The 25,832-nt window shown below is 32.0% G+C and overlaps 2 protein-coding genes across 2 annotated transcripts; both read right to left on the reverse strand.

Annotated features, from left to right (window-relative positions):
• Window positions 1–894: 894 nt before the first annotated feature.
• Window positions 895–5,409, reverse strand: LOC107434913 (disease resistance protein RUN1-like). Its single transcript, XM_048472552.1, has 5 exons — window positions 5,077–5,409; window positions 4,586–4,876; window positions 3,627–4,475; window positions 2,950–3,534; window positions 895–1,344 (listed from the first exon to the last, which is right to left on the reverse strand). The coding sequence occupies exons 1-5, from the start codon at window positions 5,407–5,409 to the stop codon at window positions 895–897; spliced, it is 2,508 nt and encodes an 835-aa protein (XP_048328509.1).
• A 23-nt stretch (window positions 5,410–5,432) lies between these two features.
• LOC125422095 (disease resistance protein RPV1-like) lies at window positions 5,433–7,337 on the reverse strand. Its single transcript, XM_048472551.1, has 2 exons — window positions 6,841–7,337; window positions 5,433–6,186 (listed from the first exon to the last, which is right to left on the reverse strand). Exons 1-2 carry the CDS (start codon window positions 7,335–7,337, stop codon window positions 5,433–5,435), a joined length of 1,251 nt encoding a protein of 416 aa, XP_048328508.1.
• Between the last annotated feature and the right edge of the window lie 18,495 nt (window positions 7,338–25,832).

The raw sequence follows: 25,832 nt of genomic DNA on the forward strand, positions 1-25,832 counted from the left end.
GAAAACTTTTGCTTGGATTTGGGGGATTCAGTAAACATTCAAGAAGAATGTTCAATCATGTTTTATAATACTAAGCATTAAATAAAAACACACACATTTAGTCAATTACAGATATAAAGAGAGGTAGGTAGGTAAGTAAAGAGAGACCTGAAGGTATCTTTTGAGTGATGCAAATGCTGTCTTTTTGATGCCTTGCCTCCTTACTAATTTACAGCACCCCACATGTAACATCCCACATCAGTTGGAGAGGGGCACGAAGCGGTTTTTATAAGGCTGTGAATACCTCTCCTTTCAAGACACGTTTTGACAAAACCTTGAGGCCAGGGGGAAGAGAGGGAGTGAACCCTGGGCCAAAGAGGACAATATCTTGATGCGGGTGGTACTGGGCTGTTACAGTGGTATCAAAGCCGGACCCGGATCGGCGTACCAGCCAGGACACTGGGCCCTAAGGGGGAAGGATTGTAACATCCCACATCGATTGGAGAGGGGCACAAAGCGGTCTTTATAAGGCTGTGAATACCTCTCCCTTCAAGATGCATTTTGACAAAATCTTGAGGCCAGGGGGGAGAGAGGGAGTGAACCCTGGGCCAAAGAAGACAATATCTTGATGCGGGTGGTACTGGGCTGTTACACCACACAACTTGCAGAATACCGCAAGTTGCATTGGCCGTTTAATGGATCAAGAAAGGTGTTAAATGAAGTACACCAATCAACCTTTACCAATTCTAAGCTAGGTCGAAGCTCTGGTCCCACTGATTTTAGACTTTCACATTCACTCAAATAAGAATCCCAAGCTTGGATAATTGATTCAAACAGGCAGGTAGGTAAGAAAAGTAGTTTTTGTTGAGGTATCTCTTCTGAAGAAGCTAAGCAACCAAAATCTTCAGGAATTGCTCAATCCTTAGGACAACGCAAACTTAGATCCAATGTTTTCCAAGAATAATGACAACCTGAGACAAGACCTTGGCCAACAATGATATTGAGTGTATATTCCCATTGTCCTGGTCTCAATTCTGAATTTCTTAAAGAAGTCCCGCTCAAATAAAGCTCCTCCAAACTATTTAAATGCCCCAAATCCTTATGAAGCTCATAACAATCAAAAAGTTGGAGAACTTTGAGAGATTTCAAACCATTTTTGCCTGTTAGAAAAAATTTTGGGCTATAGCAGCGATTCAAGTTCAGTAAAGTAAGCCTTGTAAGAAGTGTGATGGATGGGTGAACCTCCACTAGTCTTGAACATCCTTTAAGAATCAATTTCTCTAGAAGTGGAACCACCCCAAAGTCTTCAAACTTTATAAAATTTTCCGAATTACTTAGGTCAATGGCTTTCAAATTGGATAAAGGCTGTTATATCAAAAAAGAGAAAATTTAGTTATTTCATTAAACAAGATATATATGTTGTCAATTTCCAAAGAGATTGATTAACATAAAATAAGAGGTTCTTTCACCAAAAAAGGAATTAGAAGTTTCTAATGGTACCTTGATAGAGTTGTTTCATAGTTGTTGGATATTGCTATAATCCAAGATGAGTTCAACAAATCCATCTGGTTGGAAACTTGATCGTAAACTTGTGAAAGGAAATCCTTCCCAATTAAGTATCCCTAACTCATTAGAAAGATATGCAATTGGTGTGAAATAATGATTACCCATGAGTGAACTAAGACTGAGCAATCTCAGTTTCTTCATAAAGTAAGTGAGTGAAAAACATAGCATGAAGTTTATAAATGTAATTGCTCTAATTATGTATATATTTATATTTGTATAAAACTTTGTATTCTGTTAATTATCTCTTCCATATTATAATGAAAGACCCGCATATATAGTCGTAACATGACAAGCCACTTCACCATATAATTTAACTTTTAATTAAGTTTTAATTATATATTAAAGTAACGTCTAATAACACTTATCACCTCACTGTGTATCTCATTATACATATATATACATATATATATATACACCCCGAAAAGAAAAAAAAGAAAAAGGAAAAAAGAAAAAAAAGCCAACCGATATGTTTTATATATGTATACAAAATACCAGAACTTCATTTACAACAAAATTAAGGTAGAAATCAATTATTCAAACAATGTGTTCCAAGTTTAATTGGAATCCACTATACATGTATAATGAAAATGATAGAAAATTGGAATTCTTACAAAGAAAACCATAAATATAAAAATACTTAAAATTTCTTCTTATTTTTTGTATGTTAATAGATATTTGTAACTTTTTGCATAATATTATTAAAAGCTACGGTGAGCTGGCAATTTGGAGTTTATGGAGTCCCTAATCATTTGATCTTCACTTCCATTCTGTTGTGGTATAGTTGAATATTGTAAAAGATGCGACACACCGTTTTACTAAATGGAAAGCTTTTAATAATCAATACGACACTTGGATATAAGCTGCGGTGAGCTGGCAATTTGAATTTTTTATTGTTATAGAGCTACTACATATGAGAATGAGAGAACATGTATAATCAATCTGAATGACATAATCAGTACAAATTAGAATAAAAGTAATTTTATCCGAGTCAAATGCAGAAAACACAAAATTTACTACTAACTTCAATCAAATTCAACTGATCTCTAATTTATTGTAAATTCTTACAGAATCAAAACAAGTTTGTTAATTTATTCATCAACAGTGAAAACAGAGCAACCAAATTGCATTATACAAGGAAATAGATACATTTTGTGGGCATTAATCTCCCGTAATGGAATTCTCTAACGACCAAAATTCACACATAAAAGATCTTCTGTGCCTAATTAATAAAAGTTGAGCATTGAAATCACATAATAAATAAATTAATAAATAAGTTAAGCATTGAAAATTTGAACATTAAGGAGCTTAATTAGCAAAATCAAAGCAAAGCAACAAAACAATAAAAAACAACAAAAAACCAAACCAGGCTCTCAGAGCAGGTTGAATTACCACCTGACTGGTCACCTGCTTCCCCAACGTGGTATCCTGCATTGCCTTGGAACTTTGCTGGGGTGGCACATTAACAAAGGAATACCTGTCCCATTTATCATCCCAATCATCATCAAATTCACTGCAGTTGGACGCAAATGGATCCAAATCTTCTATATCTTCCTCATACACCAAACGCATGCCGCAATCTTTAATGAACATGTTTGTGCCGTCTTTTTTACCAATTGGATATCTAAGGAGCTCGAAGGAAAAGGAAAACTGAATCTGACTACACTTATTACTCAGCCACTCTTCACGGAAGTAGATATTACGGGGCAAATACAATATCCAAAGGTGATTCACATAGAATTTGTCAGTTATATACCAATCTACACTTCCATATCCCCAATCTTGTCCATTGACTTTTACATGACAATGCAAATATGATAATTTAGTGGGAAGAAACTGCACACACAAAGCGAAACCCATCCACTTACTGTTGCACCAGTTTGGATCTAGTTGGAAACTTATCCACGTCCTGAAACTTCGATGAGTGAACCAGGCTGGAATTTCTTTTCCAGGAAGAAAAATATCAAATCTTCTAACTGGATAATGAGATTTCTGTAAGCATTTAAGAAGCATAACATGTTCATTAACGTGATCGAATACAAACACATCCAAACAATTAAACAGAGAGAGAAATGTAGAGAGACCTGGAGGTATCTTATTAAGGATGCAATTGCTGTCCTTTTGCTGCCTTGCCTTCTCACCAAATCAAAGCAGCCCAAACAACTAGCACTACACTGCAAGTTGCATTCCTTCAACGGATCGAGAAATGTGTCCAATGAAATACAGTGATCAGCCCATACCATTATTATGCTAGTTGGAAGCTCTGGCCCCAATGATTTTAGGTTTTTACAATGGTCCACATAAAGAAACTTGAGCTTGGATAGTTTATTGATACTGGCTTGTAGGGAAGCAAAATGGTTATTACTGAGTTTTAAACGTTCTAAAGAAACTAAGCAGCCAAAATCTTTAGGAAATGCTCTTTTTTTCCCAAGCATGCAGCCGCTTAGATCCAAATCTTCCAAAGAATTAAAACCACCTAATAAGAGACCTTTGCCACCAATGGTATTAATCAGATTTTTACATTTTCGTGATCCAAAAGGTAATTTACCACAAGATAGTGTTTTGAGATTTTTCAGAAGTACAATGAAAGATGGTAGGTGTTTTACAGCAGTGCCACTCACATTAAGCTCCTCCAAACTACTTAAATGTCCGAGGTCCTCTGGTAAGTTACAAATCATTGAACAGTATTTAAGATCAAGAACTTTGAGGGATTTCAAACGATCCAAGCTTGGTGGAAGATTCTCTAGACTTGTGCAGCAATTTAGGTCTAGTATAGTAAGCCTTTCAAGAAATGTGATGGATGGATGAATCTCCACAAGATTGTCACAACCTGTAAGAATAAACTTTTCTAGATTCGGAAACATCCTAAAGTCTTCAAACTTGCTAAAATTTTCTGAATGACTTAGGTCAATGAGTTTCAAATTGTAGAATGGCTGTTAAATTTCAAATGAGAAAATTTTTATTTCGTCAGTCAAATGCTTATATATGTATATATACTTTCCAAGGAGATTAGTATAAACTATGTAACAGGATCCAATCGTACCTTGATGGGGTTCTTCCAAAGTTGGTTGATATTGCTACCATGCAAATCCAACTCAACAAGTTCATATGGTTGGAAACTCGATGGTAAATATTCGGAAGCAAAATTATGCCAGACAAGGAACCGTAACTCATTCGCAATGTATTTGACATTTGGGGATTGGTCATCAACTGTCAGGTACCAGGCAAAATCAATAATGAAAAATCTTAGTTTCTTCATATTTGACAAGGCTTCCCAGCTCAATATTTTCCTATCAAGAGAATGGCATACTATGGCTTCAATTTCTTCTGTCGCCTGTTCGATAAAAAAAATAATTATAATAAAAAGTGAAACATAATATAATAGTTTATATGTATAGCTGTATATAAGTAATCTATAAACACTTTGGTTCTATATAAATGTTAAATTTTGCTACAGCCTTGTATTTTAGAGATGAACTCAAAGACATCCAGTACCTAGACTGTCAAAAATCATTATTTTACATTAGCACTTACCGTGTAATTCTCTAAAACATGATATAAATTGTCATTATCCCACAACCTACTTTGTCTGCCTGGTTCCTTGTGGGATTTTTCTCTAACAATTTCCTTGCCCATCTCTTGCAGTAGGTCATGCATCCAAAGCTTGTTATCATGGGAAACATGCAATAGAGATTTATCAACAAGAACTCTTATCCCGATTTCTGGATAGAAACCACAGCCATCCATAATTCGTAAAATATAATCTTTGTCAAACCCATTGAAGAAGCATGCAATGTCTAGAAAAATACTTTTCTCTGGTTTCTCGAGGCCATCAAAACTGATTTGAAGTACATTGACAAGCTCCATGTTTGGATACTCATATAGTCTGTCTAAAGCACTTCTCCACTCCTTATACTTTTGCCACATAAAAAGGAACCTAATACTTCGAGAGCTAATGGAAGACCGCTGGCATACGTTATCACTTGTTTTGACATCTCTTCATAATCCTTTGAAGGATGAACAGTTTTGAAGGCTTTCCGAGAAAAAAGTTGAAGAGCGTCATTATTACTTAGCTCCTCAACTCTATATATTATAGATTTTCTAAATGCACTAGTAAGCAAACTTTCATCTCTAGTTGTTACAATTATTCTACTTCCAAAACCAAACCAGTCTCCATTTGCTAATACTTTAAGCTGATCCAATTTGTCCACATCATCAAGAACAATGAGAACTTTTTTATGACATAGTCTATCACTTATCATGTCCATTCCTTCATGAACATCCCTTATCTTTTTAGGTAAACCATTTATAATATCTGAAAGAAGACAATTTTGCAAATACACAAGACCATTTTTCTTCTTTTCACAAACTTCTCTAACATTTGAGAGGAAACTGTTACCTTCAAATTGAGAAGATGAAGACATCCATTCATAATATGCTTTGGCAAGAGTTGTCTTGCCTATGCCACCCATTCCACAAATTCCAATAAAGCAAACACCATTCACTGATGAAGTGCGAACACAATAGTTCAGTTTCTCTAATCGTGAATCTATTCCAAAGAGGTCCGCTGAAATGTTTAATGGCGCAACGTCAAGCTTGGTTGAAACCTCTACGATGAAGTCCTGTATAAATTTTGCTTCATTCCTTCGAAGTTTAAATATAAAACTACAGTGAGTGGAAACATGACATGAATTTTTTGTATGTATAAATGTAATTGATCTATTTAAATATATTAATTTAGGATTTGTTATAGTCGACACTCCATGGAAAGCAACAAATACATATATTAAGCGCCAATTGTCCTTTTATTTGTTTCTCTTCCATCTTATGCACCCTCTCCAATCCTCTGCTTCACTTTCTCTCTTTATATAGTAAGTCTCTCCTTAGGATGTCCTAAAGTACAGTCAAGTTATTGATTTTTATACATGAATTAAATTGAAACTAGCGCTCAGATTTGTTTTCCCTGTATGCAAACTACATAATAAAACTATTTTCCCATTTATAATCAAAACCATGATAACATGGATACCTTAAAATGGTCTCCTTGTTGTATGATTTAAAGCTGAAAACTAGATGCTAAAGTAGAGACTTTTAACACTTGTCACATTAGCGTATGTGATTTTCGTTACAAGGTGGGAGATTGTTACCAGACTAAAGTTCTATGTGCGTATATACATAAATCTACAGTTGTGATATGGTAATGATTGCGTAAAGACCTTACAGTAAAGACATGCTATATATGTGGCTATCCATAAAAAAATAAAAAAGTGAGAGAGGAAAAGGATAGGTATTGTTTACCTATTATGTACATGCCATCCAGCTAGATCAGCAACTTCCTTTAATGCTTCCCTCCAACTTTTCACCTTTTCTAAGTCATCACTTAAAACTTGTTCATGTCTTTGGAATGCTTTCCCAATACTTCCAGACTGCTTCCGTACATGAGATGGATCCACATGATAGAAAATTGGTAGAACAATCTGTCCATCGTTCTTCATGCATTGAAGAATCTTGACAAGTTCATCTAAACACCACGATGAAGACGCATAGTTTCTCGATAGAACAATGATTGAACATCTTGAATGTTTGATGGCTTTAAACAATCCTGGAGAAATGGATTTGCCTCTCTCAAGTTTATCGTCATCCAAAAAGGTGAAAATTCCTTTCTGACAAAGAGCTGCATAGAGATGACTCGTAAAACTGCTACGGGTTTCTTCACCTCTAAAGCTCAAAAACACATCATAATTGGTTTTACGTTTAGTGGAAGAGAAAACAGTAGAGTTAGAAGAAGAAGCCATTATAGTCTGTGTGAGAGGACGCCAAGGATATAGCTCAAGGGCCTAATTATCAGAGCGATATATTTGCATAGTAACTGAACTAGGAATGCAAATATATAGAGCACTTAAAAGCTTTGATTATCAGGTCGCTAGCTAGGATTTTATTTAAGCTTTACCCAATTTTGACTTTTTCCATTTGTTTCTTATTTAATGTCTTACATAAGCAAAGAAAGCGTGTTTAGTTAATTATTGCCCAAATACAATTCATAAACTCCAACGAATAATATAAACTCTGTTTCTCCAGATTCATTAATTTATGATAAATCCTTATCTGGGAAGCTGCCATGGAAAAAGAAAGAAAGCTTGTTAATTCATTGGTCAACAATGAGATAAAGCAACCAGATGGAATTAATTATTTAAAATCATCAATATTCTACTTAATTCTTGCCCAAATCCCATTCAAAAACTTTAATAAACAATATAAACTCTGTTTCTCCTGATTCATTAATTTATGACAAATCCTTATCTGGGAAGCTTCCATGGAAAATGAACGAAAGCTTGTTAATTCATTGGTCAACTATGAGATAAAGCAACCAGATGGAATTAATTATTTAACAACAACAATATTTAGAAATTGCAGAAATTGTACATACACAATTGGGTGCCTTAGTCGTCTTTGACCCAACTAGCTGCTTTTTAATTTCTTTTTTCACTTTCAATTCTTTTTATTATCATCAGTAAGACATCTATTGCATGTAGACATATATAAGAAATTTTCAGAATATATAAGAAATTTTCAGACTTCTTTTGATTAACATTTACCAGTATATCTAAGCAAAGTTGCAATGATTTATGATTAACATGTGTCTTAATATCTTTTTAATTATGCCCTTCTGTAGATATAAACTTTCATCTCTACTTTTAGTGGCAAATAGAGTTGCGAAAGCATGTTTAAATAGGATAAGTTTGTAGATTTCCTAAGGAAGATAGGATCAAGACGATTGCTAGTTAATGTGCAAGAGTATTGAGTAACTTGTTTTGAAGCTGTGAAAATGTGAGTGACAATTACTTAACAACTGTATGTCAAGGCTGGAACTAGTTGATAAATGTTGAGGTGAATAATGCCAAAATCGAAAATTAGGAAAACCACATAATAGTTTCAGGTTGAATTTGAATTAGCATTCAGTTGTTTAATATGCAGACAAAGCATATATTCCTGCTGTTTCATAATACATATGTCCGTGAGAAGTATGTGGCATTGTCATATTACGTAGAAAACATATTGTTTAGTTCGCGTTTCTAAAATTAATTGCTTGAGACTTTTCGCGTTGGATGAAAAACTACTCCAGAATTTTCCAATAAGTGTCTCTTTTTTATTTTTTTTATTTTTATTTTTATTTTAGTTTTTGAAAGGATCTGTCAATATTTCTGAAACAGTAAGTTGAAAAACTTAACGAATAATTAGTTCCATTACTAGTAAGCTAACCTAAAACTTAAAAATACATCATAATTAGTTTGATTTCTAGAGGACGAAGTGATTGATGAACAAGAATTATCCATTCTTAAGTGGCAAAATGGCCAAGGATATAACTCAAAGGGACTAATTATCATGAGAGAGATATTTAGTTTCCTAGGAAAAATGGAAGTGTGTGTTTTCCATAGTTTCATGATATCCATTAATTTATATATTATAAATATTTGAAGCTTCAATTGATTAGGAAAAAATTAAAGCTTGTTAATTCATTGTCAGCAATGAGGTAAAGCAAGCAACCAAATCAAAATACACAAGTTCATTTGTCTGAAGAATTAGAGCATATAAACCTTAAATAATTTGTTACACAAGTTCACATAAAAAATGTTGAACCTCCAACTTTCCTTCTCATACAATGACAGCATCGTCCAGGAAAAGGAAAGACGCTCTACTCCCCCTCCAATTCTCCATTTTCATGTTCGGTAAAAACTAAAATAATAATGATTATTAAAGTGGGCTTCAAAACAAAATGGGCTTGATATTGGGCTTGGACAATAAAAAGACCAGATTCTTTTTTTTTTTTTTTTTTTTTTTCCTCCCTTGCCTCATGCCGTTTTATGAGGATAAATTTCTTCTTTGTGTATGGAAAGTTATCATATGGCATTTTCTAGAAGTGATTTAATTTTGACTAAAATGATTTATGTAATATCTATCTTTAATCTTATACATATTTAGTACTAGGGTGGGAAACAACATCAAAAGTAGCCAAATGAGAAATCCTAATAAAACTAGGTACTATTTTGGTTGGATATTGAAACTTCAATGCATAATCACAAACAACTTGATATCTATGATATCAAATATTCCTAGCAGTCCTGTACCCTCTAACTTTGATAGATTAGTGTTGTTTGCTAATTAATTTATTACCAAAATCTGCATATAATAAAAACAAATTTAATGTTCATTATCGGAGCTAAGATGAAAAGATGAAGTTATTTTGTAAACCTCTAATATTCCTCATTCTGCAAAAGTAATCCACATCCTCATCAGGAAATTCAATACAGTTGCAGTTTCCTTCAGCATGGTTCTGCTTAAATCGTCTATGTCTTGCTCATATACCAAACACACCCCTCAAACTCCAATGGAAATGTTGGTTGTAGCTTCTTTGGACATAGCTTATAGATTTCAAACCAAAACTAACTATACAAACAAGATAACTATATTGAGTTTATAAAAACCACAAAAAGGTGAAGTAGGTAGTAAATGCATTTCTTTCCTCATCCTATTCCTCAGTTTGCAATCTGAAGCTTATAGCTCCATGTCAAATGGAACTAGTTCAACTGGAATGTCACCAGTGCTTTAGGCAAACCATGTTAGTTTCAAAAACCATGATAGTTTCAGCTGCTTGGTTAATTTAGATTATGGCAGGGCAAATGGTGCATTTACATGTAGTTATCCAGTCTAGTTTACCATATTAAAAAGGTTTTTCACGTATGAATATTTTGGTTATATATTTAGATTCTCTCTGCTTTTGGCTTACCTGTTACCCCATTTTTGCCATATCTCCAATGATGAATGTTCATTATATTTCAATATAAGATGTTTTCCATTTTTTTTTTTATGATCTTAAATTATGAAGATTTAGAGTCTTTATTCATTTACAATCTAAAAGTATTAACTTGCAAAATCATTCTTAGAGACTTGTTAGAGAATTTTCGTGCTTGAATCTATATGACCCGGACACCAGAAACTGAAAAACATTAAGATATGACACATGCTTGTAAATACTGAAATTCATTCACATTTTGTCGGACATGAAGATTCTCTCCATTTTGTTCATTCACAAACGTAGACGTCTATCTTTCAAATAACACGGATGGGTTTAAGTGCTACTGTTTTCTGTAATGTTATGCTATGCTTCTAGATGATAGCGAGTACAAATATTGTTCCTTGGACATTCATAAAAGTCTACTAACTGGTTAGTCATCCATTCAATGAAGTTGGATTTTGAACTTGATATTATCTTGTTTTTCACTTGATTCTATAATTATCATTAGTAAAACCTCTGGTTCTTATTGCCAAGGGAGTTATTATATTTTTCAAAAATGATCCTTCTCTTCATCTTCAATGCAGGTCTTTGGCGGTTACATTCTGAGAACAAAGAAAAGCACCGTCTTACTCGTCGTAACCCCTGTTTCTGTGAAAGATATTCAATATCCGTATCCACATATTCATGGTGGAGGTTCAAATCTCGTATGCCTTGCTCATATACCAAACGCACACCACATCCATATTCAGTGTTTTTGTAGCCTTCATTACCGTAGCTAATAGATCCAACAGTAAGCTCAATTTGACTACAATTGTTCTGCCACTTTATATGGAAACATATATCACGAGGGATATAAATTAGCCAAAGGTGATCAGACCAGTCATAGAAGAATTTAGGACTCTGCACAAGTCGAGATTCCATGTCACGTCCTTTGATTCGTACATTGAATTTACAAGAAAAACTTGTGTGTGTATGAATACAGAGAAAGCAAAACCCTTCCACACTGCTGCACCAATTTGGATCTAGTTGTAAACTTATCGGTTGCCCGAAACTTCGATGAGTGAACCAGATTGGAATTTCCCTTCCAGGAAGAACAATATCAAATCTTTTGCTTGGATTGGGGGGACTCTGTAACAATGCAGAAGAACCATCATGTTCAATAATATTAAGCATTAACAATTAGAAACACAAAGACATAAAAAGGTAGAGAGAGTCTACCTGAAGGTATCTTTTCAGAGATGCAAACGCTGTTTGTTTGCTGCCTTGCCTCCTTACCAATTTAAAGCACCCCAACCAACTTGCAGAACACCACAAGTTGCATTGGTTCTTAAATGGATCAAGAAAGGTTTCCAATAAAGTACAGTTATCGACCCATACCATTTCTAAGCTAGGTGGAAGCCCCTGGTCCCAATGATTATAGATTTTCACAACACCTCAAATCAAGAATCCTAAGCTTGGATGGTTAACTGATACAGGCAGGTAGGCAAGAAATATCGTTATTTCTGAGGCTAGCTCTTCTAAAGAAGCCAAGCAACCAAAATCTTCCGAAATTTCTTCATGCCCAAGAAATACAGTTATTTTTGCTTTTATCCTGTGTTTCTTATTACCAAGAGAGTTTCGTATTTTTAAAAATGCCCCTCCTCTTTTAACAGGAAGGCCAAAGAGAACAATCTACTATGTCTCAGCTTGCACGCATTCAATTGCTTATGCTAAATTGTTGTGATGGATCTGTTAGATATTCCGAACTAAATAGTTTCTTTATGGTGAAGAAAAAAGCCAACTCTGTTACTATGCAACAAGTCCTATACCACTTAAAGAGCTTGGACCCCTGCTTCGCGAACACTTGATTGCTCGCCATCATTTGTAAGAAACAACATTCTACAAAGTTATTTATGGCCGTCATTTATCAGTATTCATGCAAGGTCACAATTGTTTAACTTGTACTCAGAGATAAAATCCAACTGTAATATCCTCTTGTAGGTTATTTTTAGGTTGTACATATCCAATGCTCACTGCTAAGCATGCTTCTTCTGTAATACTATGCTATGCTTCTAGATGATAGCAAGTACTTAGAAGGTACAAATACTGTTCTTCCCTTGGACATTCATAAATGTCTGCCAACTAATCTCAAACTTGATGTTGTCTTGTTGTCACTTGATTCTATTATTATTATTATTAGTAAAACCTCTGTTTCTTATACCAATTGAGCTCCAGATTTTTCAAAATGATCCTCCTCTTTAACAGGAAGGCCAAAGATAACAACCTACTGTCTCTCACATTTACAGAAAGAAGATTAGGGATTTCAATTTCGTTCCTTGATAGAAGAGATACCAATGTAGACGAACCAGAAGATGAAGAATTTATTGAAGTAGGCATCCAGTTTGGTAGGAGAAACAGTTTCTAGTGATGGAAAAAATCTACACCAAGTTCTGTACTTTCTGCTTCGCAACTACCAACGCTTGATTGCTTGTCATCATTTGTAATAGACAGCTTTATTCACCTTCAGCATACATTGTAAATGTCTAGTAAATATACGAATAGAAAACATTTTTATAGCACTTTCTGTGAGCATGAGGCATGACTAGTAAATATTCACACTTTTTAACACAAAAGCAAAGCACCTTTGGGCCTTGGATCTAAATATAGTTTAGAAAGATTACAATTGCAACAACATATAACTCCTAAATTAATCAAGATAAAAAAAAATTAAATTGATTGTTATAGCAATCGAGCCATTTGGTGCACCGCTTGTGAATTTGCATCATGTGAGGCTTAATGAAATAGCATGTAATCTAAGGTGCAAGCCTTGTCACGATCTCTTTGGAAACTGAATAAACATCCGTAGCAACATGCATACACCGATTTGAATTGCTCCTCAACAGAAACAGCTAGCATAACAGTGAAAAAATAAACACTCTTCGATCCTGTATGACATCCCCCCAACATCTTAAAACTTAGAATCTGTTTCTTCTGCAATTGCAAATACTTAATAGTGATAGACTAGGGATTTTCACTCTGAAATTCATAAATATACAAATTTTGAAACATATCTGAAAGTTTTGCATTTTAGGACTACAGGAATGTAGCTAGTCTGAGGTTTTTCATTTTTGTGAAAAACTATCACCAGGTTGTTTAGTTCTTTGCGATCTTAGGTAATAATGATATTGATGCAGAGCAAAATTTTTTGATCTATCCAAACAATAACAATATACAATTGAACTACTCTATACTACTACATATAGCTATAAGCTATAATAAGCAGCCCTCCCCTTGTAAAAGTATCTCTGAATTTCTCTTCAGTATTGCCATTTCATCTCACTTCCTTTGGCAATTGGCATTACTTACTTCCTATGGATCCACATCAAAGAAGAGTGGCGAAACAGTCTGTATTTTTGTTTCATTACACTCAACGATTTGAGTAAGTTTATCCAGACAACTTGTGGAAGATGCAAAGCTTGACGAGAGTATGACAACAGAAGTTCTTCGCTCTTGAATTTCCTTGAGAAGTGCAGGTCAAAAAATTTCTCCCCCTTTTGAAGGTACCTGTCATACATGAAAAATTTTAAACTCTATTTTTACAAAATGAAGATCATTAAATGACTTGGAAAGCTCTTTTATTTATAGATTCCAGCTAGAACTGATCTACTCATGATTTCTTTTATTAATTGAATGTGTATACCTATATAAAAATTACCAGTTATCTCCCAGTCTAGTCATATCAGAGAAAATATAATAGTAACCCACATTTTGTCCCTTTTGAACACTAAATAGGCTCTTGATTGGCACTGGATTATATCTTTTCAAGTTTCACTTTAACAACTTGGTGTACAATCACTTTTCTTCCATGGAATTTTTTTTTTTTTTTTTTGACATGATTATAATATTCGTGTCCAAATTCATATAACATAACAAGAAATCCTTATAGAAACTTGCACCTTATTCGTTTCTTCTATGCTTATCCAGCAAACCCTTTTCCTTTGTCACTAATTGTGCCTCTACTTTGCGAAAGGTGATCATCGGCGTCAGATGATGATAGTGTTTGCTGCATATCCTCACTGGTTACTGGAGTTTCATTCCTCAAAGCTTGACAGTACCTCTTTTCCTGTGGATACGGAATGGATTCAAGGTCTATGTAGGTGCAATCAGCATAACTTCTCTTACTTAGTGAATTATCTGAATCCTCATAAGGATAAGGGACTTTGATCTCATCTTCATCCCAAAGAATGTGCACTCCACACCTAGAGATCAAATTTTCAGTGGGTTTCTCAATTGCTGAAAAGGAGACCTTATATCTGTTATCAATTCCGAATGGATGGCGCCAGCGCCAAATTGTGCTACCAGGGACATAATGAAGCCACAAGTGTCCTGACTTTACTGAATATGTAGTTCCGTTGACGGATAATGGATGTACAAACTGATAATTGCTATCTCCTCTGTATGAGATTCTTGAGTATGTATTTCCTCTATACACATTTCCTCTGTATGTATCTCATGGAGATCCATCTTGATAATGGTCAGGCTCTAAGGAGAAAGAAACTGCTTTGAAGTCTGACTCGAAAACAGCACCTATAATCACCCCTGACATTTTCTTCAGATTAGTTGAAGGCACGGCGAAAGTTATGAAATCACATTCACATTTGTAGCTGAACCAGCTTGGAATGTCACATCCTGGATTTACAAGTTGGATTTCGGAGTCCTTCAAGAATTCCTGTCTACTTACATTGGAACCGTTATGTTTTTGACATAAAAATCTAAAGAGAGTTAGAGAGACATAAAAAGATAAGAGCAATAAAGAGAATTAGGGAGATACCTCATTTTTATGATCTTGGCCATGATGTTGCCATTAATCTCGAGCAATAATTTACAATCACTAACGTCCAGATCCCTTAAACTTTGTGGAAGCTCTGGAATGTCCCGAAGCAGTTCACATTTCGTCAAATTAAGGTTCGAAAGTTTTGAAAGCTGGACAAAGGATGGAAGGCTAGCAAACTTGTTTTCAGCCAGATTTAACATTTGAAGATTGTGAAAGCCATTGGGAGTCATGAGGAAATCCACTTCTGATAGATTGCAATTTTGAAGATCAAGGAACTTCAATTTGGGGAAGGGACAGTCTAAACAGCTCTCAGGAAGCATTTGGAAGACAATGGGAAGCAATTCCGCAAACTGTAAGTGTTTATAAGTCCCTGAGGAGGCCATACTCTTAGGAAACAGAGAGAGATTTGAGCAACCTCCAAGACCAAGATGCTCAAGGTTATGTAGCTTATAAACACTGGTCGGAATATGCATAAGCTTTTTACAATAGGCTAAATCTAAGACTTCAAGCCCAACTAGATGCTGAATTGAGGGATGCAACTCTTTCACAGAAGTGGCACATAAATAAAGTTTCCTTAAATTTTTCATTTCTGGAAAAATATTTGGAAAGCTTTCTAGCCTTGAGCAATTTGCAAAATTCAGTGTTCGTAAAGATTTTGGCCTAAGACTGCTTGGAAGAATGCTAAGGTTACAGCAAAACTGAAGGTTCAGCATGTCCAGATTATTAAGAGACCCAACAGAATCATCAATCTCAACTAAATTTGTACAATGCTCAAGATGTAAACTCTCAAGTTTTGGGACTGTTGAAATGTCAGGGATTTTGGTCAAATATTTGGAGAAACTTAAGTTGACAAATTTCAAGTTCTCAAAATTCTGTAAACAAAAGAGAAGAAAACAACAAAGAGATAATGAAATTAGCTACCAAGAGTACAAAACTTGAACAAAATCTAAACTTTCGACTACATAATGAATGTACCTTGAATCCTTCACCTAACCGATGGATATGGCTATGAGGCATGTTGAGTATGACAAGTTGTTTTGGACCCGGATTGAATGGCAACGTTGGAAATTGGTATCCAGGCCAATCAATGTACCTTAACTGAGTAGGAAGATCCTCAACAGCTGTTGAAATAACCACATTGCGAAATATAAGCAACCGAAGCCTCTTCATGTTCTCGAATGCTTTAGCACTCAAGTACAGAGTTTTTGGTTCGGGCAATTCCAACTTAATGCCTTCAATTGCATTCGTTCCCTAAAAAGTTCAGACCAGATCACAAGACATTAGCATTTCATGTACTAAAAACATGCATAGTCTCTACTTGTTAGATCAAAAGAGCAGCGGATCCAAGTAGATGACTTACCAGGTTCTCTAAGAATACATAGAAAACATCCTCAGGAAACCACAATCTACTTCGTTTCCCTACTTCAAGGGATTCTTGGTGGACAATTTCCCAACCCACTTCTTGTAGTAACTGATGCATTCTCACCTTATCGGACTCTATAGTTATGAGAGACATATCAAGAAGAACCTCGAATCCGTCAATTAGTGAGAACTTTAAACTACTCCCAAGAACTTTGATGACATGATCTTTGTCGTCGCCAACTAAGAAACATGCAACATCAAGGAAAATAGTTTTCACATTATCTTCTAAAGCATCATAACTTATTTTAAGTGTTTCAAAAACCTGCTTGTTGGGTTTGCTTTCCAAATTGTCAACTTTTTTTGTTAAATTTTTTTTATTATTTATATTAAGCATCTGTTTTTGCAAACTAATTTACATAGAATATATTTCATAATTTAATACTAATTTTTGCTACCCCACATACCTAAATTCGTGGCTCCGCCCTAGGTGATCAATATGCCATCCAGCTAGATTGCCAGCTTCCTTCAAAGCATCCTTCCATTTGGGCAACTTTTCCTTGTATTTAATATCAGTTGAATTAGCTTGGTATACAGCTAATGCTTCTCCAACGCTATGTGTCTGATTTCTTACTAGAGACAGTTCCACATAGAAAAAGATTGGCCAAACCAATTGTCGATGCAATTTTCGACGCTCCATGATCTTGACCAGTTCGTCCAAACACCATGGGGATGATGCATAATTTTCATAGAAGACAACGATGGATATTTTAGATGATTCAATTGCTCTGGTCAACGAGGGTGCAATTTTTTCTCCCCTTGTGAGCAGCTTGTCTGCAAAAGTACGAATTCCTTTCTGATGTAAAGCATTATAAAGATGGGAAATGAAACTGTTACGGATATCTTTTCCTCTGAAATTCAAAAACACGTCGTACTTAAGACTTAGAGCCTCTTGCATGCGAAAATAAGGGGAAGGATAAGAAGAAACATTGGGTATTTGGGAAAGGAAATCAGCCACGAATGAAAAATTCATTTATAATTTAGTACATAAGACTTAGAGTCTCTTGTATGCGCTTCAAGTACTCATACAGCCTCTTAAGGTTGATGCTGTTTTTGTATGTGTATATATATTTTCGAAGCTAGCCACTAGGGGTGGGCAAAATCCAATCCAACCCGTTCAATCCGCCCAATCCAATCCATTTTTAACGGTTTGGATTGGATTTTTACATCAATTGGATTGGATTGGGTTGAAAATATTATAAATTGTATGGATTGGATTGGTTATGGATTGGAAATATAAATCCAATCCAATCCAATCCAATCCAAATAATATATTATATAACTAAAAAATTATATATTTTTTATTTTTTTCATTTTTATATATAAATTTTAGAATATTTTTTTCATTTTTATATATTAGTTTTTAAATTTTTTTTCCATTTTTATATATTGATTTTTAATATATATATATATATATATATATATATATATATATATATATTTTTTTTTTTTCTTTTACATCCCCACATCCCAAATCCTAAATCAAATTGTAAGTTGTAACGCTGAACTAAACATTTACTTTTGTTGCCGCCCACCACCAGTCCATCACCATCACCATAATATATATATATTTTTTTACATCCCCATCATATATATATCTACATATATTGTATCCAATTATTACTTATATATATATAAATGTTTAAATATAATTTATTACTAATTTTATTATTTTGATATTTGTAGAGCTTATAGAATCAACTAAAATTAGTGAATCTGTCAACGTTGATTGACTTATGATTTACCAAATTTTTAAAGTTAAAAAAAAAAAGAAGGAATTATGCATTGATTCTTGAGTGAATGAATTTTGACGAATGTATTATTTTACATTATTTGTTCTAACAATTTTAACTTGATTTTATAGGAGTGAGATGATGACATTAATGTTTGCTATTTAATAAGTGCATGATGTGTATCATTTGCTACATTTTCTTCTTTATTTTCCATTGTAGACTATGTTGTATTATTCTAATTGTATTTTATGTTTGAATAATTATAATTTATTATTTATATTTTATATTTGAAAAATTTTTTATTTGTATTATATATTTATAAATTAGTAAGTTTCAAACCGATCAACCAATCCAAACCAAACCGATCATAAATGGTTTGGTTTGGTTTGGATTTAATATTTTAATGGTTTGGTTTGGATTGTAAATTAGAAAAACCGATGTGTATGGATTGGATTGTATTTCGGTCCAAAACCGAACCAATCCAATCCATGCCCACCCCTACTAGCCACCCTTCCTAAATGCAGACCACTTTCTCTGCAGTTTCACTCATGGATGAAAATCGCCGATAACCGTCGGATGAAAGCTAATAACATCCAACGGTTACAAGAATAGGATACGTAAAACCGGTCACTTGCAGAACCGGTTAGTTTTCTTTCATCACTCAGTCACTTTTATCACCTCTCACAATGCATTTTTTTATTTCAAAAACCGAATTAAAACCTTTTAATTTTCAATGGCAAGTACAAACTAATTCAGATTTATATTTATAGTTGTATTAATTATTATTTGATAAAAAATATTTTCTTCCACATAAAAATAGTCAAATGACATCATAATTTTAATATTTGGATAATAATTAATAAAGATGATTGAAATTTTCATTTTTTTTTAAAAAAATATCATTCCATTGTTTTTTTTTAATTATTATTTATTAAAATTAATATTTTTATTCATAAAAATAATTGAATTACATTATAGAAATCTTAATTCAATTTTTTATTCTTACATAAGCATTTTAAACTAAAAATTTTAAAAAAAAATTGTACAATATAATTATCTTATTCTGCATACGGACAATTTTTTGTATATATACTTACCATTCTATAATTTTCTACGAAAATATCTGCCTTACTGCTGGCATAAAACACCAGCAACATGGCTGGTAGTTTTTCAATCGTTAGATGTGAGATTTTAAATGAATATATACAATTCATATATATATATATATATATAGATTAACTTCTTAATTACTTGCTTTTTAACTTTCCCCTCAATGAATATATATAATTCATATAAAATCCATTTTATATTCTTAAATTAAAGTTTGTTGAAAATTGGATTATATAAGTTTGTTGAAAATTGGATTATATTAATGATAAAATATAGATTTAATTAAATTTTAAAATTCGATTGGAAAACGATAAACTATGTTAAAATCTCATAATCAATAAATATAATTTTAAATTATAATTTATACTATGGAAGAACTAAAAAAGAAGACCTCATATTAATTCTTATATGAGCCTGATTATATATATATATAAATATATATATATTTTTCACTCTCATACTCTTCTCTATAAATGAAAGTGTTTTTTGCTAAACTGTCCACAATTTGAGGGTCCTGATCAAATTTATCCACGATTTTTCATAAATATGAAAAGTATTCTAGAGTTTGTTTGAGAGGACAATATTACCCTTAAATATCAAAACGCAATCCTTCATTGCTTTTCTCCATAATTCTTCCTTTTTATTATTTTTATTTTTTGTTTATCGTTTTCCCTTCCGGCATCAAGAATTTATAAAACCTTACACAAGTTCGAATCACGCAGATCGTCTTTATCATTGATTCAAAGCTCAATCTTACTTTTATTTTTCATATTTATTTTAAAATAGCTAATTACAAAAATATTTGTTAACTAATCTTAAGGATTGTACGTAATTTTGAAAATTAGAATAAATATTTATTTTAATTTTTTTAACGCAAAAAAAAAAAATATATATATATATATATATATATTTATATATATATATATATATATATATATATACACAGATAGATATCCTTCCTATTTCTAACCAACAATTAACAATGATATTCTTAAAATTAAAATAATTATATAAATTAAAATATTGTACAAAATTTTATAATATTATATAACTGAGAATATTAATTAAGATCTTATTAAATTTTGATAGCTAGGATCAATTAACAAGGAAAAAATGATGAGGGTTAAAATTAAAATATTAATTTAATATAATTAAAATGTTAATTAAACGCCAATTTAAAAAAAAAAAAACACAAAGAAATTGTCTTGTTTATTCATCAAGATAGATCTGCACAGTAACTGGATTAGGAAAGCTTAAATGGGAATCGAAAGAATGTTTATTAATTCATTGGTCAACAACAAATAATTTGATAGAGGAACCCGGCTGATCAAGTTAATGTTCATTTATTAGAAATTGTAATAGGTTTGACCATATAGCTGCTTGACAGGTCTTGTTTGACTAGCTTTATGACTTTCTTTTTCGGAAATTTTCTTGTTTCATTGACTAACTTTATCATACGCCTTATGTGGAAACCTTTCATTCAAAAAGAAAAAAGAATTAAAAATAAAAATAAATAAATAAAAAGAAGAAAAAATAACAGCGTGGTTATTCGATTACTGCCACAATATACTCTTTTCATAAAAGAGAAAAACAGCTCTAGAAGGTAAGGCTAATTGAAAAGTATAATATCCTTTTTGAAAAGATTTTCATTTATCCCGGTTTGATAAAATTTTTGAAATAATTTGTTTTATGAGAATTAATTTTATGGAATTCCTATTCTTCTCCTAATATGTTTGATTGGTAATGGAATTCGTAACACATTTTTAACATCTTTCTTTGAACATTGTTTGTTTATATTGAAAACACAAGAACTAGTGTGAGTTATTAAAATGCCCTTAAATATATAGCAATAATATTATGAATTTGTAGTTTTTATAGTTTTTTTAAATTATGCAATTCCATGCAACTATAATAAGTTGTTATTTCAAAAAAAAAAAAACTATAATAGCTTAAATAATACTTTTATTATTAAAATCTAATTGTGAACCATAAATGTTGCTCCTCATAAAATATATGTAAAAAAAAAAAAAAAGAAAAAAAAAAGAAAAGAAAATTATACCTTCAAATAATACGATGAGAATACAAACATTAAAATGAAGTAAAAACTGTAATCTTATAGGTACCTATGAGTAAATCATTTTTCTTAGAAAAAAAGAGAGAGGGAGTAAATCATTAAAGCATGCTTAAGAGAATAACAAGGAAATAGGAGAAGATAATTAAACATGCAAATAATTAAATTAATCCATCTTAAAATTGAGGCTAAAATTTGTTTAATGAAATATGTAAAATCAATTTTCAAAGGAGCCTAGATAAACATTTTTCTTTTTTTTGGGAAAATCTATCACCCTACTTCCCTAAGTTGCGAGAATAAACGTGCTTTGTCGGTGCTTTGTTTTCCTTTTCCTGTCTTTAATCAATCAGCGTCAGAATGGGAAATTATGTAGTATTTCATAGAAATTATATACAAATTGCGTCGACCTCACGGGACCCTCGTAGGAGGTTCGACCAAATAGCTAGCTAGCTGCTTGACAAGTTCTTGTTTGATGTGACTTGATTTCATATAATTATTATTAGCCAAACCTTTCGGCTTATACCAACAAAATTGTACATTTTATTTTTATAAAATCCTCTGTTCTAGCTATGTAATGGTTCTCTCAACTATATATAAAAATGTAGGGGAAAAAAACACACACACACACACACACAATAATGAAAATAATTTAAAATCTCCATATTACCTCTACTACTAAAACAACATGTGCATTTTAAGGGCAAATTTTGCCTGCCTCTTTGACGTTTTGATGAAAATACATTAACAAGAACTACAAAAGAAAAATAACCTGCAGTTCCCGAATTACAAAAAAGATCATGGAAAATGATTTTTCCCCTTAAGGAGTTTGGCCACCTGCTTCGAGACTATTTGAGTTGATAGTTTAAGGTACACCCTTTTTGGTGATAGTAGTGTCTCTGCCTCTCTATTGTGCTTTTACTATTATGGAGTCCTGTTATCATTTGAGCCGCACTTCTGGGACAACTCAGATCTGCACATAAGATTCCTTTCCTGGTTCAAGCGTTCTCGGGTTTGTCTTTTTTATTTTTACTTTATTTTAAGCCTAGTCAATGTGTGGGAACCTTCCTGGAGAAAAGGAAAAAAAAAATTAAATAAATAAATAAAGAAATAAAGAAATAAAGAAAGACAAAAACAGACAAAAATAACAAAGACAAACAAAGACAATTACTAAAAATAACATCTCTCAACCGACTATAAAAATTAATGTACAAACAAAGACAAAAATAATTTAAAATCTCCAAATCATATAGATGCTTGTTTTAGTTCTTCCCTTCTCATCCAGTTGAATCTCCAAATTATGATGGTTGTATGGACAATATACAAATCTGCTACCAGATTAAAAGGAAAAGTGTGGAATAGTAGAAACCAATTGGAGGATCTTTTAGACCTGTATGTTCAAATCCACTATGCAAAAATTGATATCTAGCGATACTCACTTAGCGATACTACGAAACAAACACATCTGAAAAAATAAAACCGTGATTCTAAGGTTAATGCATCAGTAAAATTAATAAATTAACGATGCATCCCAAAACAGTCGATGTCAAACGGTTCCTAAAAGCAACAACAAGCGACACATCTGTTAAAAGTTGCTGAATATACGGCTAAATAGAGTCGCTTTTAATACTGTGCATATATTTTATCTGAATTATATTGTTTAAATGCTAGACTTATGAAAAATGATTAACCATTGACTTATCTATGTTTGCATAATAACAAAATTTATTTATACGAGGTTGTTGTTCAATTATATAATTTTTCATGTATAGTTTATTCTTGTAAATATCTTCAATAGTATACTTTTTTTTTTTTAAAGATATTGGTAACAGGCGATGCACAAAAATCATTCCAAATCGTCTGTTCCCCTTTTTCCTTTTCCTTTTTTTTTTTTTTAAATCAACCTGATTTTCTTGAAAACTTCAAATAATCAGTGAAAATATTTAAGCAATATAAATGAACTGTTTTTTTTTTTTTTTTTTTTTAAATATAGGTAACAGGCGACGCACAGTCTTCTTTATGTGTCGCCTGTTCTCTTTTTTTTTTTTTTTTGTTCTTTTAATCAATCTAATGTTATTTCAACTTCAAATAACCAGTGAAAATATTAGAGTAACATAACGGAGCTTTTTTTTTTTTTTTAATATAAGTAACAGGCGACCCATAGTCTCCTTTATGCATCTCCTATTCTTTTTTTTTTTTTGGTTCTTTTAGTCAATCTAATTTTATTTCAACTATAAATAACCAGTGAAAATATTAGAGCAATATAACTAAGTTAGTTTTTTTTTTTTTCCTTAAGGTTTTGGTAATAGGCGACCCACATTGTACGTCTCCAATTAGTAATAGGTGATGCACATTGTGACTCTCCAGTTACTAATAGGCGACGCACATTGTGGGTCTCCCATTAGTAATAGGCAACGCACATTCTTTTTTTTTTTTTTTTTTTTTAACAAGCGACGCACAATGAAGATTGTTCTTCGCTTGTTCTCCTTTTTTTTTTTTTTTTTGGATCTGTTAGTCAATCTAATTTTATTTCAACTACAAATAACCAGTGAAAATATTATAGTAACATAACTAAGCTGTTTTTTTTTTAAAATTTTGTTTTTATTTTTAAAAATCAGCTCGGTTATATTGCTCTGATATTTTCATTTGTTATTTGTAGTTGAAATAAAATTAGATTGATTTAAAAAAAAAAAAAGGGCAACGCACAATGGAGCTTGTGATTCGTCTGTTACCAAAATATTAAAAAAAAAAAAAAACACCTCAGTTTTGTTGCTCTAATATTTTCATTGGTTATTTGTAGTTGAAATAAAATTAGATTGACTAAAAGATTCAAAAAAAAAAAAAAAAGAACAAGCGACGAACAATTTTTATTGTGCATTGCTTGTTAACAAAATTAAAAAAAAAAAAAAAACAGCTCAGTTATATTGCTCTGATATTTTCACTTGTTATTTGTAGTTGAAGTAAAATTAGATTGATTAAAAAAAAAACAAAAAAAGGCAACGCACAATGGAGCTTGTGATTCGTCTGTTACCAAAATCTTAAAAAAAAAAAAAATTCTCAGTTTTGTTGCTCTAATATTTTCACTGGTTATTTATAGTTAAAATAAAATTAGATTGACTAAAAGAACCAAAAAAAAAAAAAAATTTGAACCCAGGACCTCTTACACTCTGAAGGAAGGAATCACCACACCACCAGGCCAAATGACTTGGATGTAACAATATAACAAGAACTAGCTTATATAGTTTTAGACAACTCATTCTTTTAACAAAGAGTCGCCAAATAGATGGAAAGGTGATGCATTTGCAACAACTGCGTCACCTTTTCACTCAATCAATTTTTAACTTTTTTGAATTTGAAAGTTGTTTTTAGTAATTTTTTTAATTTTGCAAATATGTTTTTTTTTTTTAATTTGTAGAGGAGCAATCAACAAAACTAATTAAAGATTAAAAATAATAATAATAAAACATGGACTAGGCGACGCGTTTAATGGAATTGTGTTGCCTGTTCCTTCAATTTTTTTTATTTTTTTATTTTTTAAGAAAAAGTAATTTAATAGACTTTCAATTTTTCAAAACAAGCAAGCTATCATTGACCATAAATACATAAAAGTTAAGCTCATTTAACATACTTATGTAGATAAATTGGTCAATACATGCTTGTTGAATTAGAATTATATTCGGTACCCTATCTCAAATTAGGTCTTGAGATAATTTGTGTCTTGTCTATACACATATATGTGAATAATTAAGAAGAGCATTGACAAAACTATTTTCTTTTTTTAGATCAATGGAATTTATGTTCATTGGATTGCTACATGAATATATTTATAGATGAACAATTAAAAAACTATTTAAAGATTACAAAGAAAATATAAAAATTAGAACAGGCGATGCTTTTTGACCATAATGCGTCGCTTGATCTCATAATTCAAGAACAGGCGACCTTTCTTGAAAAGAATGCGTCACCTTCTCTCAATTAAAAAAACAAAAATTTTAAAAGACATGCAAATTTTATAAAGAATAAAGGTGTACTTGAAAAATAGGAAAATAAACATTAATCATCGATATTTTGCTTCACATTTTTAAGAAATATTTTCAGTTTTTATTTGTAGATGAAAACTAAAAAATTAATCAAAGAAAAAAAAATGAAATTGAGAGAAAAGGAGCGTTTTTGTCATTTTTTGAAAATCTTTTGGTGCGTTTTAAAATTTTTATGCGCGCTTTTGAATTTTTTTTTTTTTTTAAACTATATCAAGTACACTATCTATTAGATATTAGATTTGGAAGCAATCTAAGAAAGACTTTAAGAGTGGAATATTTCGGATTTTATTTTTCATTTGCCTATGTTGTCGTC

Source organism: Ziziphus jujuba, chromosome 4, assembly GCF_031755915.1.
Source record: "Ziziphus jujuba cultivar Dongzao chromosome 4, ASM3175591v1".
Lineage (NCBI taxonomy): Eukaryota > Viridiplantae > Streptophyta > Magnoliopsida > Rosales > Rhamnaceae > Ziziphus > Ziziphus jujuba.